The sequence below is a fragment of the Phaseolus vulgaris genome, chromosome 7, assembly GCF_000499845.2.
Source record: "Phaseolus vulgaris cultivar G19833 chromosome 7, P. vulgaris v2.0, whole genome shotgun sequence".
NCBI classification, from domain to species: Eukaryota; Viridiplantae; Streptophyta; class Magnoliopsida; order Fabales; family Fabaceae; genus Phaseolus; species Phaseolus vulgaris.
Genome location: NC_023753.2, coordinates 14,653,194 through 14,666,211, shown reverse-complemented (window position 1 = coordinate 14,666,211; position 13,018 = coordinate 14,653,194). Strand labels below are relative to the sequence as shown.

The 13,018-nt window shown below is 32.9% G+C and overlaps 1 protein-coding gene and 2 long non-coding RNA genes across 4 annotated transcripts; all 3 read left to right on the top strand.

Annotated features, from left to right (window-relative positions):
* Positions 1-1,179: 1,179 nt before the first annotated feature.
* Positions 1,180-5,350, top strand: LOC137828373 (uncharacterized). Its single transcript, XR_011083863.1, has 6 exons — positions 1,180-2,419; positions 2,806-2,883; positions 3,001-3,637; positions 3,745-3,804; positions 3,878-4,137; positions 4,226-5,350. It is a non-coding gene; the product is annotated as an uncharacterized lncRNA (long non-coding RNA).
* Positions 5,351-5,586: 236 nt separating this feature from the next.
* LOC137828372 (uncharacterized) lies at positions 5,587-6,208 on the top strand. Its single transcript, XR_011083862.1, has 2 exons — positions 5,587-5,982; positions 6,064-6,208. It is a non-coding gene; the product is annotated as an uncharacterized lncRNA (long non-coding RNA).
* A 2,243-nt stretch (positions 6,209-8,451) lies between these two features.
* On the top strand, positions 8,452-11,963 carry LOC137827773 (electron transfer flavoprotein subunit beta, mitochondrial). 2 transcript variants are annotated; one of them, XM_068634089.1, is made up of 5 exons: positions 8,452-8,803; positions 8,882-9,166; positions 9,298-9,378; positions 10,458-10,552; positions 11,622-11,963. In XM_068634089.1, the coding sequence occupies exons 1-5, from the start codon at positions 8,735-8,737 to the stop codon at positions 11,845-11,847; spliced, it is 756 nt and encodes a 251-aa protein (XP_068490190.1). In that variant the 5' UTR covers positions 8,452-8,734; the 3' UTR covers positions 11,848-11,963. The 2 variants fall into 2 exon arrangements, with proteins under 2 accessions (XP_068490190.1, XP_068490191.1); XM_068634090.1 differs by having other exon boundaries at positions 8,549-8,803; positions 9,298-9,500; positions 10,455-10,552.
* The last annotated feature ends 1,055 nt before the right edge of the window (positions 11,964-13,018 follow it).

The window sequence follows — 13,018 nt, the reverse complement described above, 5'->3', positions numbered from 1 at the left end:
TTATGGACTATCTAGTATGCACCAAACTTAAATTATTAGTTATTGAGGAATTAAATAGATTTTGTAAGATGTCATTTAATTAACATCAAAACTCGTATTTATATTTTATATACAATAAAAACTGAATTATCTTTCTCGACTATAACTTTCTTATTTTTTTTAATATCTTTAAAAAGAAAAGAAGCTGTGCAATTTTATTTTATTGTTTAATTTATGTTTAATATACTGAAAATTAATTGTTTCTGTAATTTAACATTTTTTAAATACACACATTTATTGATTCTTTTTTAGAGTATTCATTTATTGCTAGAAAAAGTTATTGAAAGCCTTTTATCATTTAAATGTCTTTTATTACTCTTCTTTTATAAATTGAGTTCTTTTTTTCAAATATTGACTAGAACAATGAGTGTGAGGTTATGCAGTCTATTTGTCCTAAATTATGTGTTAAACTTTGTTATTAGTGTATGGGAAAAGTTGTATGAATCAGCTTAAAGTTGTTCTGCAAATATAGGGAACACTTGGCAGAAGACGATGTCTTCGGTGGTGTAGAAATTGACCTATGTAACACATACATCTACATGCTCATTTGAGTTGTTGTTCTATCATATTATTGGTTGATTGAAATACTCTACCAAGTAGGGACAACACGACCTCCAAGATTTCGTTTACAAAAGAGTGACAATGAGTTTCGCTAATTGTCAATGATTCTCCACTTTAAATGTCATCATGCGTGAGTTATCGTTGTGTCTGATCGTGAGTCTTTTTCTCAATTATCTTTTGTTTGATGTTGCTTTTTCATGTTCTTTGGCTGTATTCCATTGTGTTTTCTTCCATTCTTGTTGCTTGATTCCATTTGACAATACATGGACTTCCATGTGAGCTTTGGTTCGGTGCAAAGTCTTGGTGAGTTCTTGAATTAGAACATTGATCCAATTCTAATTAAAGTGTCAATTCATGACCAACTCAAGTTGTTCCTAAGAATGTCAAAGAATCATGTATTCTTGTTATTGCATTCACATCATGCCTCGTGGGGATGGACCTTTCCAAGTCCTCAAGAGGATTAATGACAATGCTTATGAGTTAGATATGTCTGATACATTCTTAGGTAGTCATACTTTTAATGTCAGCAATCTAACTCCTTTTTTCTGTAGGTCTCCAGAATTCGTGGACGAATTCTCTCCAACTCGGGGAGTATGATGGAGATCAAGGCCAAGGACAAATAGAAGCCAATCAACAAGGACAAGAGGAGGAAGAGGATCAAGAGGTAGATGTGCAAGACGTTATTCATCCTTCTCAAAGGCTTACAAGAAGCATGTTCAAGGCCTTAGGAAATAATGGACAATTGTTTTCTTTATTTGTAATATCTTTGGTAGATGGTGCTTAAGAGGGAAACATAAGAAACCTCTTGTGTAAAAGCATCCTTAGTTGTAGTTTAGAAATATTAGAAGCTTAGGGGGGTGTGAACTTAGTAAGGGATGCCAGGGGGAGTGTAGATATGAGTTAGGAGGTGTCAAACTAGGAAGGAAAGTCACACTTCCTATATGCACTAGTTGGCGCCGAAAGTTGTATGTCATTAGGGGCACATTTGCATTTGATTAGCTTAGCATTTCAGCACCTTATAGGCTATAAATAAAGGTGTTGCCCTTGTACAAATCAGATTTGAAAAATGTAGTAAGAAAACACTACTCAATTTGAGAGAGAAATTGGAAGAGCTTTGGTGCCTTCATCAAGTCTTATCTTGGGTGTCTATGGTGAACCTCAAGTGGCGGTAGCTCACTAATCTTGGAGTATCCACACTCTAAGTGGCGTAATCACTCACCTCTCCTTCCATCTCCATAAGTTTTCTATTCTCAAGCTTTGTTCCTTCTTTCTAGTTCATGTTCTAGCTTAATTGTTCTTCATTTTTGTTCGGTACTTTGCTGAATTTCTCAATTTTGTTCGGTAATTCATGTTCTTTGGCTGTATTCCATTGTGTTTTCTTCCATTATTATTGCTTGATTCCATTTGACAATACATGGACTTCCATGTGAGCTTTGGTTCGGTGCAAAGTCTTGGTGAGTTCTTGAATTAGAACATTGATCCAATTCTAATTAAAGTGACAATTCATGACCAACTCAAGTCTCCTTCGACCGTTGAGGTAGTTCCAAGGTAACCTATACCATCTTCACTTTCTCCTTTCAAACAACGAAAATTTCAAAGTCTTTCGCGTTGAAGCTTCTCCTTCCACCATTGAGGTAGTTTCGAAACTTGTTTGATATTATAGGGCAAATCTGTTTCTTAAAAGAGTTTTCCAGTTTTTTTCCTTTTTTTTTCAATCCCTAAATACTTAGTCTCCTTTGTGTAGTGTCCTTCGTGGAGCTCCTTGCAGCTTTGTGCGGTGAAAATTATGTAAACATGGCATAAACTAGTTTCCGATTTGGTGCGTTTTGCTTGTGTTACAAATGTGTTTGCAATTTTTTGAAACTGAGAATGTGCTTTGCTGTTGTATTGAAATTTTCGAGTTATGAGCTTTGTCTTTCAATGTTCTCTATTGTTACTCACACTTCGGTCTTGTACTTAAATTGAGTTATTATTGTCTAGTGTCATATTACTTTTGTTTTTGTCTTTTTGAACCCGTGGACAGATAATGAAATTTAGAAATACAGTGTGTCATATTACGAGTATGTGATCAAAATCTAGATTTCAATTGTTGAATATCCTGGAGCAACTCTCTTGTTTGTTGTTTGGAATATATTTTCATTGTGTTATTTGTTTTTATCATGAAAGTGCATAGGGTTAACGTGGACAACTCATTTATTGTTGTAGATAACTATTTCTAAGGATGAAACTGTCATTCTTGATGGAGTTGGTGACAAGAAAGCAATTGAGGAAAGATGCAAACAGGTTTGACTTAGTTGGTCTATAGATTTGGTTTTCCCATGATACATGTATTCTATTTCCAGCCAACATGTCAGGTTTAATGCCACACATGACTTGTTTATGATGACTTTTGATAAACAGATTAGGTCAACAATTGAAAACAACACCTCGGATTATGCCAAGGAAAAGTTATAGGAAAGATTATCCAAGCTTTCTGGTGGCATTGTAGAGCTTTCATGGTTTGCTTGCAATGGAAATCCCACTAGGGTTCTATTTTGACAAAAGTAACATTTGAAAAATACTTTTCTACATATTGAAAAATGTTTCTCTAGTTTAAAGGATAATCCTGTTATGGCTTCAATGTATTACTTTGGTGTAATTGAAGACATTTGGGTGATTGATTATACAAGTTTCAAAGTGCCTGTTTTTAAAGGTGAGTGGGTTGACTGTAGTTATGGTGTTGGCATCGATGATATGGGTTTTACCTTGGTTGATCTAGAAAATTTCATTTACATTGAAGAGCCATTCATTATGGAATCTCAAGTGAAACAAGTGTTTTATGTCACTGATCCTATTAACAAAAAATGGTCAGTGGTTATGCAAGGAAGAGCCACACAAATCGTACTACTGAGAATGATGATCCAACACTTGATATCGGTGAGACTCCATCTTTCTTCACAAATATGCCAACTTTGAATGTTGATTGAAGTTGTTGATGTTCATACCACACGTGATGACCATCATGAAGGGTTGTGGGAGAATGTTCCAACTTAACAATGTAAACAATTTACTTATGTTTACTTTTTATGATGAAAATTTTGTATGTTTACTAGTCGATATATGTATGGTCAGTTGAGTAACAAGAACCCTTGTGAGATATACTAGTTTCTTGATGAGGAGACGTGGCAAACTTTCCATGAGAGATTATTAGACCTTACCTTTCAGGTAAATAAAATTTTACATTTCAAGTGTATTTTTCAATTGTTTTGTTACATATATTTTTATTAATTCTTTATAGGTGTAAGGTATATAATAGGCAAGGAGAAAAGTTGCACAGGACATTTAGAAAAATAATGTTCACCCCCACAGATTGTCTCGTGGTGGATATGATAGGTTGGAGCGAATTATGATTTTTGTGGCCTCTTCCTCAACTTCCAGTGATGAGTCAGGTTTTAGTTTGATATCTTGACCTCTCCACCACAAAAAGTGGAAGAGAGCTCGCAAAAAAATATTAGGAGATTACACTTCGAAGAAACATGGATCATAGCTGAGCGGATTGTAAGTAACTCATGACATAAACTATTTTGATATTTTAATGAAAGTTGATTTTGGAGTTGAAATTTGCATTAAAATGTTTGTTTTGTAGGATGACTTGGTGGAGCAAAGCTCTCAGAGAACATTCGCTGCACAAGGACGTGAAGACATATAAGCGGTTGCCATTGGTTGTCCAAAGCATCCAAGACATGTTCGTGGTACTGGACAAGGGATAGACATTAGGCAATTCTTTGGTACTCCAGCTTGACGTGTTACTTTATCACAACTTAGTGAGGTCGACAAGAAACTTCTCAAAGATGAGTTTAAGAAGGACCTATTCCCCACTTTGAGGGATGAATTGTTTTTATAAATGCGAGCAAAGTTAGTATCCATGGGAGTGTCCATTCAACCTCCTATTGCCCTTTCACCTCTAGAGGTTTCCCTTATTCTTGTCAGCACAAAGGGAAGTTGTCATACTATTGAAGAATTAGGGGATGGTGGTGTTGATATCCCTGTTGAATGCGAATTGTACGTTGATGATCCTCCCCAACATTTGGTGGCCTTAGGTAAATTTTATTGCAATTATATATTTTTGGTTTATATTTTTTTTATTCTCATATATTTATGTGGTCTTAGGTAAAATCTATAAGTTAGGATCGACCATTCACCACTGGACGATTAAGAATGATATGATACGAGTGGTGGTTATAGATGTTCGAGATTCTTCTGCTAGAGTTCCTATGCCCACTGAGGGGTTCAAATAGTAGGATAGGTCCTAGGGAATTTTATCATTTAGCCAACTAGATTGGAAAAATGTCGATTGTAATAAGGGTTGTTTTTATCCTTTTTAATATCTTCACACGAATTATATTTATATATTAATTTTATTTAAATTTAGGATAAGTCTAAAAATTCAAAAGTTGTCAACCCTCTAAAACCACAAATGTCTTCTCTCTAACGACTTGGTGCAGTGGTAGTGATAATTGGAAAACAAATTGTCCAATTAGATATGCCTCATGATGTTGTAGGCAAGACTAGTAGTGTTCCTTTTTTTATATGTCATAAGGATACTTGTGAGATTGTTACTGGTATTGATCAACTATCTATATCAGTTCTACAACTTTGGTTGTTGTTAGTATACTTTCATTAACCTTTAAAATAGTTTAATATATTCATATTTTACTCTAACATTAGTTTTTCAATGTTTAAGGTATTTACATCACCCTTGCATCGAGAAGAAAAATGCTTATATTTATAGATTTCTTTATCTAATTGCCATTCGGAGTGTAGGAAATAAAGCGAGTGAAGTGAAAACATACTTAATAGAAACATTTCAAAATGCAGGCAAATAGTGTATTTAGCGCCTTACTTGCATAAGTAAGTATAAAATTTTAAATTACAGTTAATTAATTTAGAACTTATTTATTATTAATATTATTATAACTTGTAGGGTCATTGACAATTGTTGGTCATTATTCCTCGTCATTTTCTCGTGGTTATCCAGTGTTTATTCATAAGAAAACTAACACTTTGGCGATCAAACATTTACTAGACGCGTAAGTTTTTTATGATATTATATTTCCTACCTTAATGATTAATATGAATTAACAAATGTCTACTTTTTATAGGGTTTTGGAGGTTCATTCGAGATTGCAAGGCCTTCCACGTGTAGTTAGGAAGAAGATACAATTAATTGCACCTAATGTAACTTATTTGTCCTACCACTATTTAATTATGATATAAAATATCTTATATTTGTGTTTTAATTTGCAGTGTTCACATAAATTGGAAACCTATGAGTGTGGATATTATGTAATGAAGCACATTCACACAATCATATATGCCAACATTACTGACTCACAAAGAGAAGTAATAAAAAATTTACTCAAATACCTTAATTATTTAATTGTAAATTTCACTTTTTATTTATTAAGTCAATTTTTTTTGCAGCTAGTCAACGATCATCTCCATTCAAGGATAAAGATATAGAAGACATTAGAAAACACTCGACATCATTCTTTTTAAGTGTTTTTTATAAGATGTAAGCTTCGTTAGTTTATTGATCAATGAATGAATGTTTGTAAATTGTATGCAATTGTTTGGATAACATTGATATGCAAGTGATTGTTATTAATGAATGGAGTAAAATTGATCAATAAATGGGTTTGTCTGAAAATTGTATGCAATTGTCTGGATAACATTGATATACAGGTGATTGTTATTAATGAATGGAGAAAATTTGACCAATGAATGGGTTTGTCTAGATAGTATTGATATGCATGTGATTCTTATTAATGAATGAGTTTTTCTTTAAATTGTATTCAATTGTATAGATAACATTGATATGTAAGTGATTGTTATTAACGAAGAACAAAATTGATCAATGAATGAGTTTGTCTGAAAATTGTATGCAATTGTCTGGATAACATTGATATACAGGTGATTGTTATTAATGAATGGAGAAAATTTGACCAATGAATGGGTTTGTCTAGATAGTATTGATATGCATGTGATTCTTATTAATGAATGAGTTTTTCTTTAAATTGTATTCAATTGTATAGATAACATTGATATGTAAGTGATTGTTATTAACGAAGAACAAAATTGATCAATGAATGAGTTTGTCTGGAAATTGAATGCAATTGTTTGGATAACATTGATATGCAGATGATTGTTATTAATGAATAGAGAAAACTTGATCAATGAATTGGTTTGTCTGTAAATTTTATGCAATTTTCTATAACATTGATATGTAGGTGGTTGTTATTAATGGATGGAAAAAAATTAATCAATGAATGAGTTTGTATGAATAACATTGATATGAAGGTAATTGTCATTATTGAACAAGGAAAATGTGATTAATGAATGAGTTTTTTTCTGTAAATTTATGCAATTGTATAAATAACATTGATATGTAGGTGATTGTTATTAATGGATGGAAGAAAATTAATCAATGAATGAGTTTGTCTAGATAACATTGATTTGTAGGTGATTGTTATTAATGAACGGGAAAATATGATCAATGAATGAGTTTTTATGTAAATTGTATGCAATTGTATAAATAACATTGATACGTAGGTGAGTGTTATTAATGAATGGAAGAAAATTGATTAATGAATGAATTTGTCTGAAAATTGTATGCAATTGTCTGGATAACATTTATATGCAAGTAATTATTATTAATGAATATGGGAAATTGATCAATGAATGAGTTTGTCTAAAATTTGTATGCAATTGTCTGGATAACATTAATATGCAAATTATTGTTATTAATCAATGGAGAAAAATTGATAAAACAATCGTTTTTCTAAAAAAAACAAAGTTACTAAGATGGTTATTGCAATAAATGACATAACAAGTCTTATTTACTATGACATGTGTAAGAATATTTGTCATAGAAAACCACTTACTATGACGGTTCTGAAGAGAACCCATCATAGTAAGTCATGTTTTCTATGACAATTGTAGAAATACCAGTCATAGAAAGTTTTGTCTGAACATATTATGATAAGTATTTTGTACATTTTATGATGATTTATAAATAACAATCATAGTAAGTCAACTTACTATGTCAGTTTTTCACCGACATAGAAAGTGTAGAGTTTTTATAATGCCTGAATCTATATCGCATTAGAACCGTCATAAAATATTTTATAAAACTGTCATAGAATTTTTTTTTTTTTGCAGTAGTGCATGTTCCCCGCAAATACCATAATACGATCCAACTTGAGTCCACAATAGGTGTCAAAATGTTCTTAGTAAGATTGATATAGTCTTCTTTTGTTCCTGTATTGTTGGGATGTCCTATAACTTCATAAATAAGATGTTTCATTATTGATTGTCGGTTAGTCGGGACAACATGCGAAAATATTCTGACGCTCATGGTCATTATATTGGTTGTGAATAATAAATATTATTAAAAATACCTCAGATATATAATGTCAAATTAATTTTAGAGTTTCAATTGGCCTTCTCTTCAAATAGACCTAGGTTAACATGATTTGTAAATTCATTTAATAACTATTCTTATCACGTAGTTAATCTCACTTAACCTCTTAGTTTTAATAATTATATTTTGAGATAAGTGAGATGTATCCAGTTGGTTAACTAACATATCTTGGTGTACCAAGTATAAATAAAAATATATTTTTTAAAATATAACTAATAAATTACTTATCTAAATAATATTTCTTCAAATATTCTAAAATACTTGTTTTTTTAATTTTATAAATTGATTTTTTTATAGAGTAATTTCAAATTACAATCCAAATAATACATATTTAGATTACGTGCTCATTCTATTCTAATAATTCTAGTTATTCAGAGAGTGAATAATCTACACAATGTTTTTTTTTTATATTATCATTGAGTAGAAAAGCTATACTAACAATAACAAGTGTAATTATTTTACTGTGAAATTAGACTAAACCCTACTTTTTAATTTGAGAAGTAACGTCTAAAACAGCGGTTTTAAACCGTGTTGGTGTTCATCTCGGATTAAACTGTGTTGTTTTTTTAGTTTGCAGTTGGTACGGCAAAACACAGCATATGCACTCTCTTTCTTCTGTATATCATTTCCACCTCCACACCTAAACTCACACCCCACCTTCAGCACATCACAATGAAGATAATGGTAGCCGTCAAGCGAGTTGTCGATTACGCCGTCAAAATCAGGGTCAAGCCCGACAAGGTAAGAAACTCACTCATACGCTCACCTTTTTCTTTTATCTACGCTCCCAATTCGGCTCAACACGACGCCGCTTTGCAGACGGGGGTGGTGACCCAGAACGTGAAAATGTCGATGAACCCCTTCTGCGAGATCGCCCTGGAAGAGGCCCTTCGTATCAGAGAGTCTGGCTTGGCCTCCGAGGTTGTCGCTGTCAGCATCGGACCTTCTCAATGCGTAGATACTCTCCGAACGGGTCTTGCCATGGGAGCCAACAGAGGCATCCACGTTGAGTCCACTGCTTCCCTATTTCCTCTCTCTGTTGCCAAAATATTCAGAAAACTCGTGGAGATTGAGAAACCCGATCTTCTCATCCTTGGCAAGCAGGTATTACTACTACGGTTAACCTTTCCTTGTATTTGTGGAAATTCAGGATTTTGTTTGTGCGGGTGTTTTTGGTATTATGCTTCAACTCGTTTTGTTGTGTCTATGACGTGTTTATATTATTTTTTTTACAGGCTATTGATGATGATTGCAATCAGACAGGGCAAATGGTAGCAGGACTCCTCAACTGGCCTCAAGGGACTTTTGCTTCAAAGGTCAGCGTTGTCCATTTCATCATCTGCATAAGTAGTAAACAATGTCTCCATATCATCTTAATGCACTGTATTCAGATTATTTACTGTTTCTCTCCACCATTCTTCCCTAATTGGTCAAAAAGGTAAATGCTTTTCTTTGAACACCAAATGGATTTTTCTCAGTTTTTCCTAATATTTATCATTGCCCTGTCCAGCTAAAATAGGATTATTGATGCCTTTGTCAAATCATTAGGCGTTAGTCACACGACTTCCTTTGTTCATTTTATTTTAGGATGGGTATTACATGACATGTTAAGTTGGGTATGTGTATATGACAAACCAACCACTAATAGCATGTTTGGTTCTGTCCCCACCCCAGATAGTGGTTTGTGCGAAAGCTCCAACTTAGAACGAAGAACTTAGCGGCTGCTTTTCCACAAACCATGGTTTGGGGATCTTCAGAGCCTAAATCTAATATGTTATATTGAAAATAAAGAAAATAGACAGGAATTCTGAAGCTCTTATGATTATGGGTATATGTGTGTGTTTTAATGATTTCTACCGAAGGGTATTATGCCTCAGCCACTCAGGTATCAAAGATGGTTTTAGGAATTACGCTCTTTTGTGGAACTCGACTACTAGAGTCTTCTACTGAATCTGAAATATGTTTCTTGTTACCTCTTCAATATTCTTGGATACTGATTAAACTTATCCTGGATTCCTTGTAAGATCAAACCTTGTGCCATCCTTTCACCTAAATTTTTCTATCAAAAGTAGTTTAGAATTTGGTCATTGTTGTTCATTTTGTGTCAAACTGATCAAGTTACTTAGGCACTGCTTTCAGAAAAAGTCTCTCTTTGCACTTTGTTTTGTCGGAAGGATACCCGATCATCTGCTTGGTTTGAATTAGAGTAATCAAGTTTTCATGTGGTAGGATTTCTTAATTGTTCGTGGTGTAGGCATATAGAACAGACTTTGAACAGATACCCAAGAAAAGTTGCAGTTCAGTGCTCCTGTTTTGATAATTATTTTAGGCTAAAGTATGAAATATTCTTTCTTCCGATTAAATAATTTTATAACTAACTGCTGCTTTCCAGTAGGTTGTCCTTGATAAAGCGAAACGGGTTGCGACAGTGGACAGAGAGGTTGATGATGGTATAGAAACTGTGTGTCTGAACTTACCAGCAGTAATAACGTGAGTGCCTTTCTTTTTTGTTTAAAAAGAATGTTGTATCCACCCTATCTATATTTCTAAGTAGCTTTGCCTTTTTGTACTTGCTCTCACTTGGGTTTATCTTTATCACATGGAGGTGACCTAAGACCCATTTGATTTTCCATTTTCTTTTCTTTCATAACTAAATTTCAAATAAACCCAATTGAATCCTGAAGCAACCTGCAATCTTTTCTAAACTAACTTTTCGCTAAATTGGTAAGGAAAGCTTTCTCTTTGGCTGATATTGCTGGTTTGTTTGCATGTGATTGAACAAAAGGAATATCATGTTAAATGTAAGATTGTAGTTTTCGTTTTGTTTTCTGTATTTGTTTGTTTAGCATGGGAGTGTTTGAAAGTTATCGCTGAAGCATGAAATATTGTACCCTTTACCAAATTTCTGAATACAAACATGAATTGTTTCTTATTGAACATTGTAAACTCACTGTGTCATCTTCAAATCTTGATCTATTCTTGAAATTTTTCTGGAATGCGCATCTTTATGATGCAAGCATATCAAGTTTCTTGATTGTTCTCACAAGATTATCTCTTATCAAGCACAACCATGCTGAGAGTATAAGGATGCTAAAAGTTTTCTGAATTTTATCTGCTCCTTGCACCCTCTGAAGAATGAGCAATGAATTGAAGTCGAAGTGCACAATAATATAATTCATTTTGTGCCTTAACTAATTTATTTTAGCAACTTACTAACTTACTGTATATGCATTACTATAATACAATAGAAACGCTGGCACTAATGTCTCATTTGAGATTCAAATGCTAGTTTTGTGGAGAAATCTGGTGAGGATGATTCTTTTTTGTTAAAACTATGCTTTGGAACTTGTGTGATCACAAGAAGTAACAATGTTACCCATATACTTCAGTCAAAGTGATTCAAATGAGCAGTGACATAAGAACCCATATGCATTTACAAATATGGGTTATATATTACCTTAGATGATATTGTTTCATAAATACTTGGGTCATTTGATGTAAATCTTGATAATCTAGTTGCTCTGACGTTTGGATGACTTGGTCACTTTTGTTCTTGCAGCACTGATCTGAGACTGAATCAACCAAGGTATGCTACTCTTCCCAACATAATGAAAGCAAAGTCGAAACCCATACAAAAATTCACACCGGAGGAGTTGAATGTGGAAATCATATCTGATTTGGAGATAGTTGAAGTCACAGAACCTCCCAAGAGAAAAGCAGGGGTTATTGTTTCATCTGTGGATGAGCTGATTCACAAACTCAAAAATGAGGCTAATGTCATTTGATTATTTTCTGCTTTCCGGACTTACTTCTCAAGACTTATTGTTTCATCTTTAATGAATCAGCAAAATCAAGGTTCATCTTGATAAATTATTTAGTAAGATAAATTTTTGTTTGTTCAGTTGATATATTTTTTATTCGATCCGTAAAGTATCTATTTGTTTTGGATCATGATTCGACAAAGATATATATTCATATTGCCTCAATATAAAAAAAACGAGAAAAAAAAGTTTCATAAACAAAAATAATTGCACAATAAAAAATAATAATACAAAAAAAAGAAGAAAAAACTTGAATTAGAATCATTCAACACTTCTATCTTTATATTGAACCGTTGTGCTATCAATTTCACTCTCAAAATTAATAACTTAATCTTAAAAAAAATCAGTTAGAAATATTTAAACTCAAAATTATTTTTTGAAGTAGTTGAGAGCATTGGAAAGTACCAAATGTTTAGCTAAGAGTTGGTTTTGAACAAAAATGTTTGGGCAGAGCATGAGAGCATGATGAGAAAAGTCTGCATTTGTGTATTTTCTTCTCTTCCCACATGGAGGTGCATTAAATCTGCATGACTTTGTTATCAAAACCAGCAACTACAATTCCCTGCCATTAATTAATGATTGATATGATTAGAAATCTAGATTTCGTCCTTCATAATTTGTTGCAAAAGTATCAGCTGCTTGTCTATACTTACACTGTATAATATTATGGACCGCAGATCAATGTTGAGACCAATAGTTCATGCTGAACTGTTGTGTTCTGCTATTACTGCTAAAACAGCTGATTGTGTTGATCCAACAAAGCCCACGTGCCCAGTGACAGTTGGGCAGGGTATCTTTTCAAACTAGATGCCTGAATTTCCACAATCACATGATATAAGAAATTTAACAATTTCTAATTAAAGGCAAGAACTGAATAAGAAACGAAACCAAATCACTTCTTAAACTAAAGTATTTTAATATTGAAGCCTGCTCTTTCTTTATGTATGGTGTAAAATGCACACATAAAACTTTTGATGGTTATGATGACTGAGTTTAGGTGAAAACCTGCATAAATGTATCATATAGACCATGTAACTATTAAATTATTAAATAGAATAGTTGTAATATAAACAGTTTGTCTTTTTTTTTTTTTTCATGTGTTTCCCTTTTTCAAACTGCACCCAGTGGTTAATAA

What these genes read in the sequence shown, in the direction of transcription:
- LOC137827773 (XM_068634089.1), top strand. Translation starts at nt 8,735, where the DNA reads ATGAAGATAATGGTAGCCGTCAAGCGAGTTGTCGATTACGCCGTCAAA. An exon ending in TTCTCATCCTTGGCAAGCAG is followed by an intron (nt 9,167 to 9,297) that starts GTATTACTACTA and finishes TTTTTTTTACAG; the next exon opens with GCTATTGATGATGATTGCAA. An exon ending in AACTTACCAGCAGTAATAAC is followed by an intron (nt 10,553 to 11,621) that starts GTGAGTGCCTTT and finishes TTGTTCTTGCAG; the next exon opens with CACTGATCTGAGACTGAATC.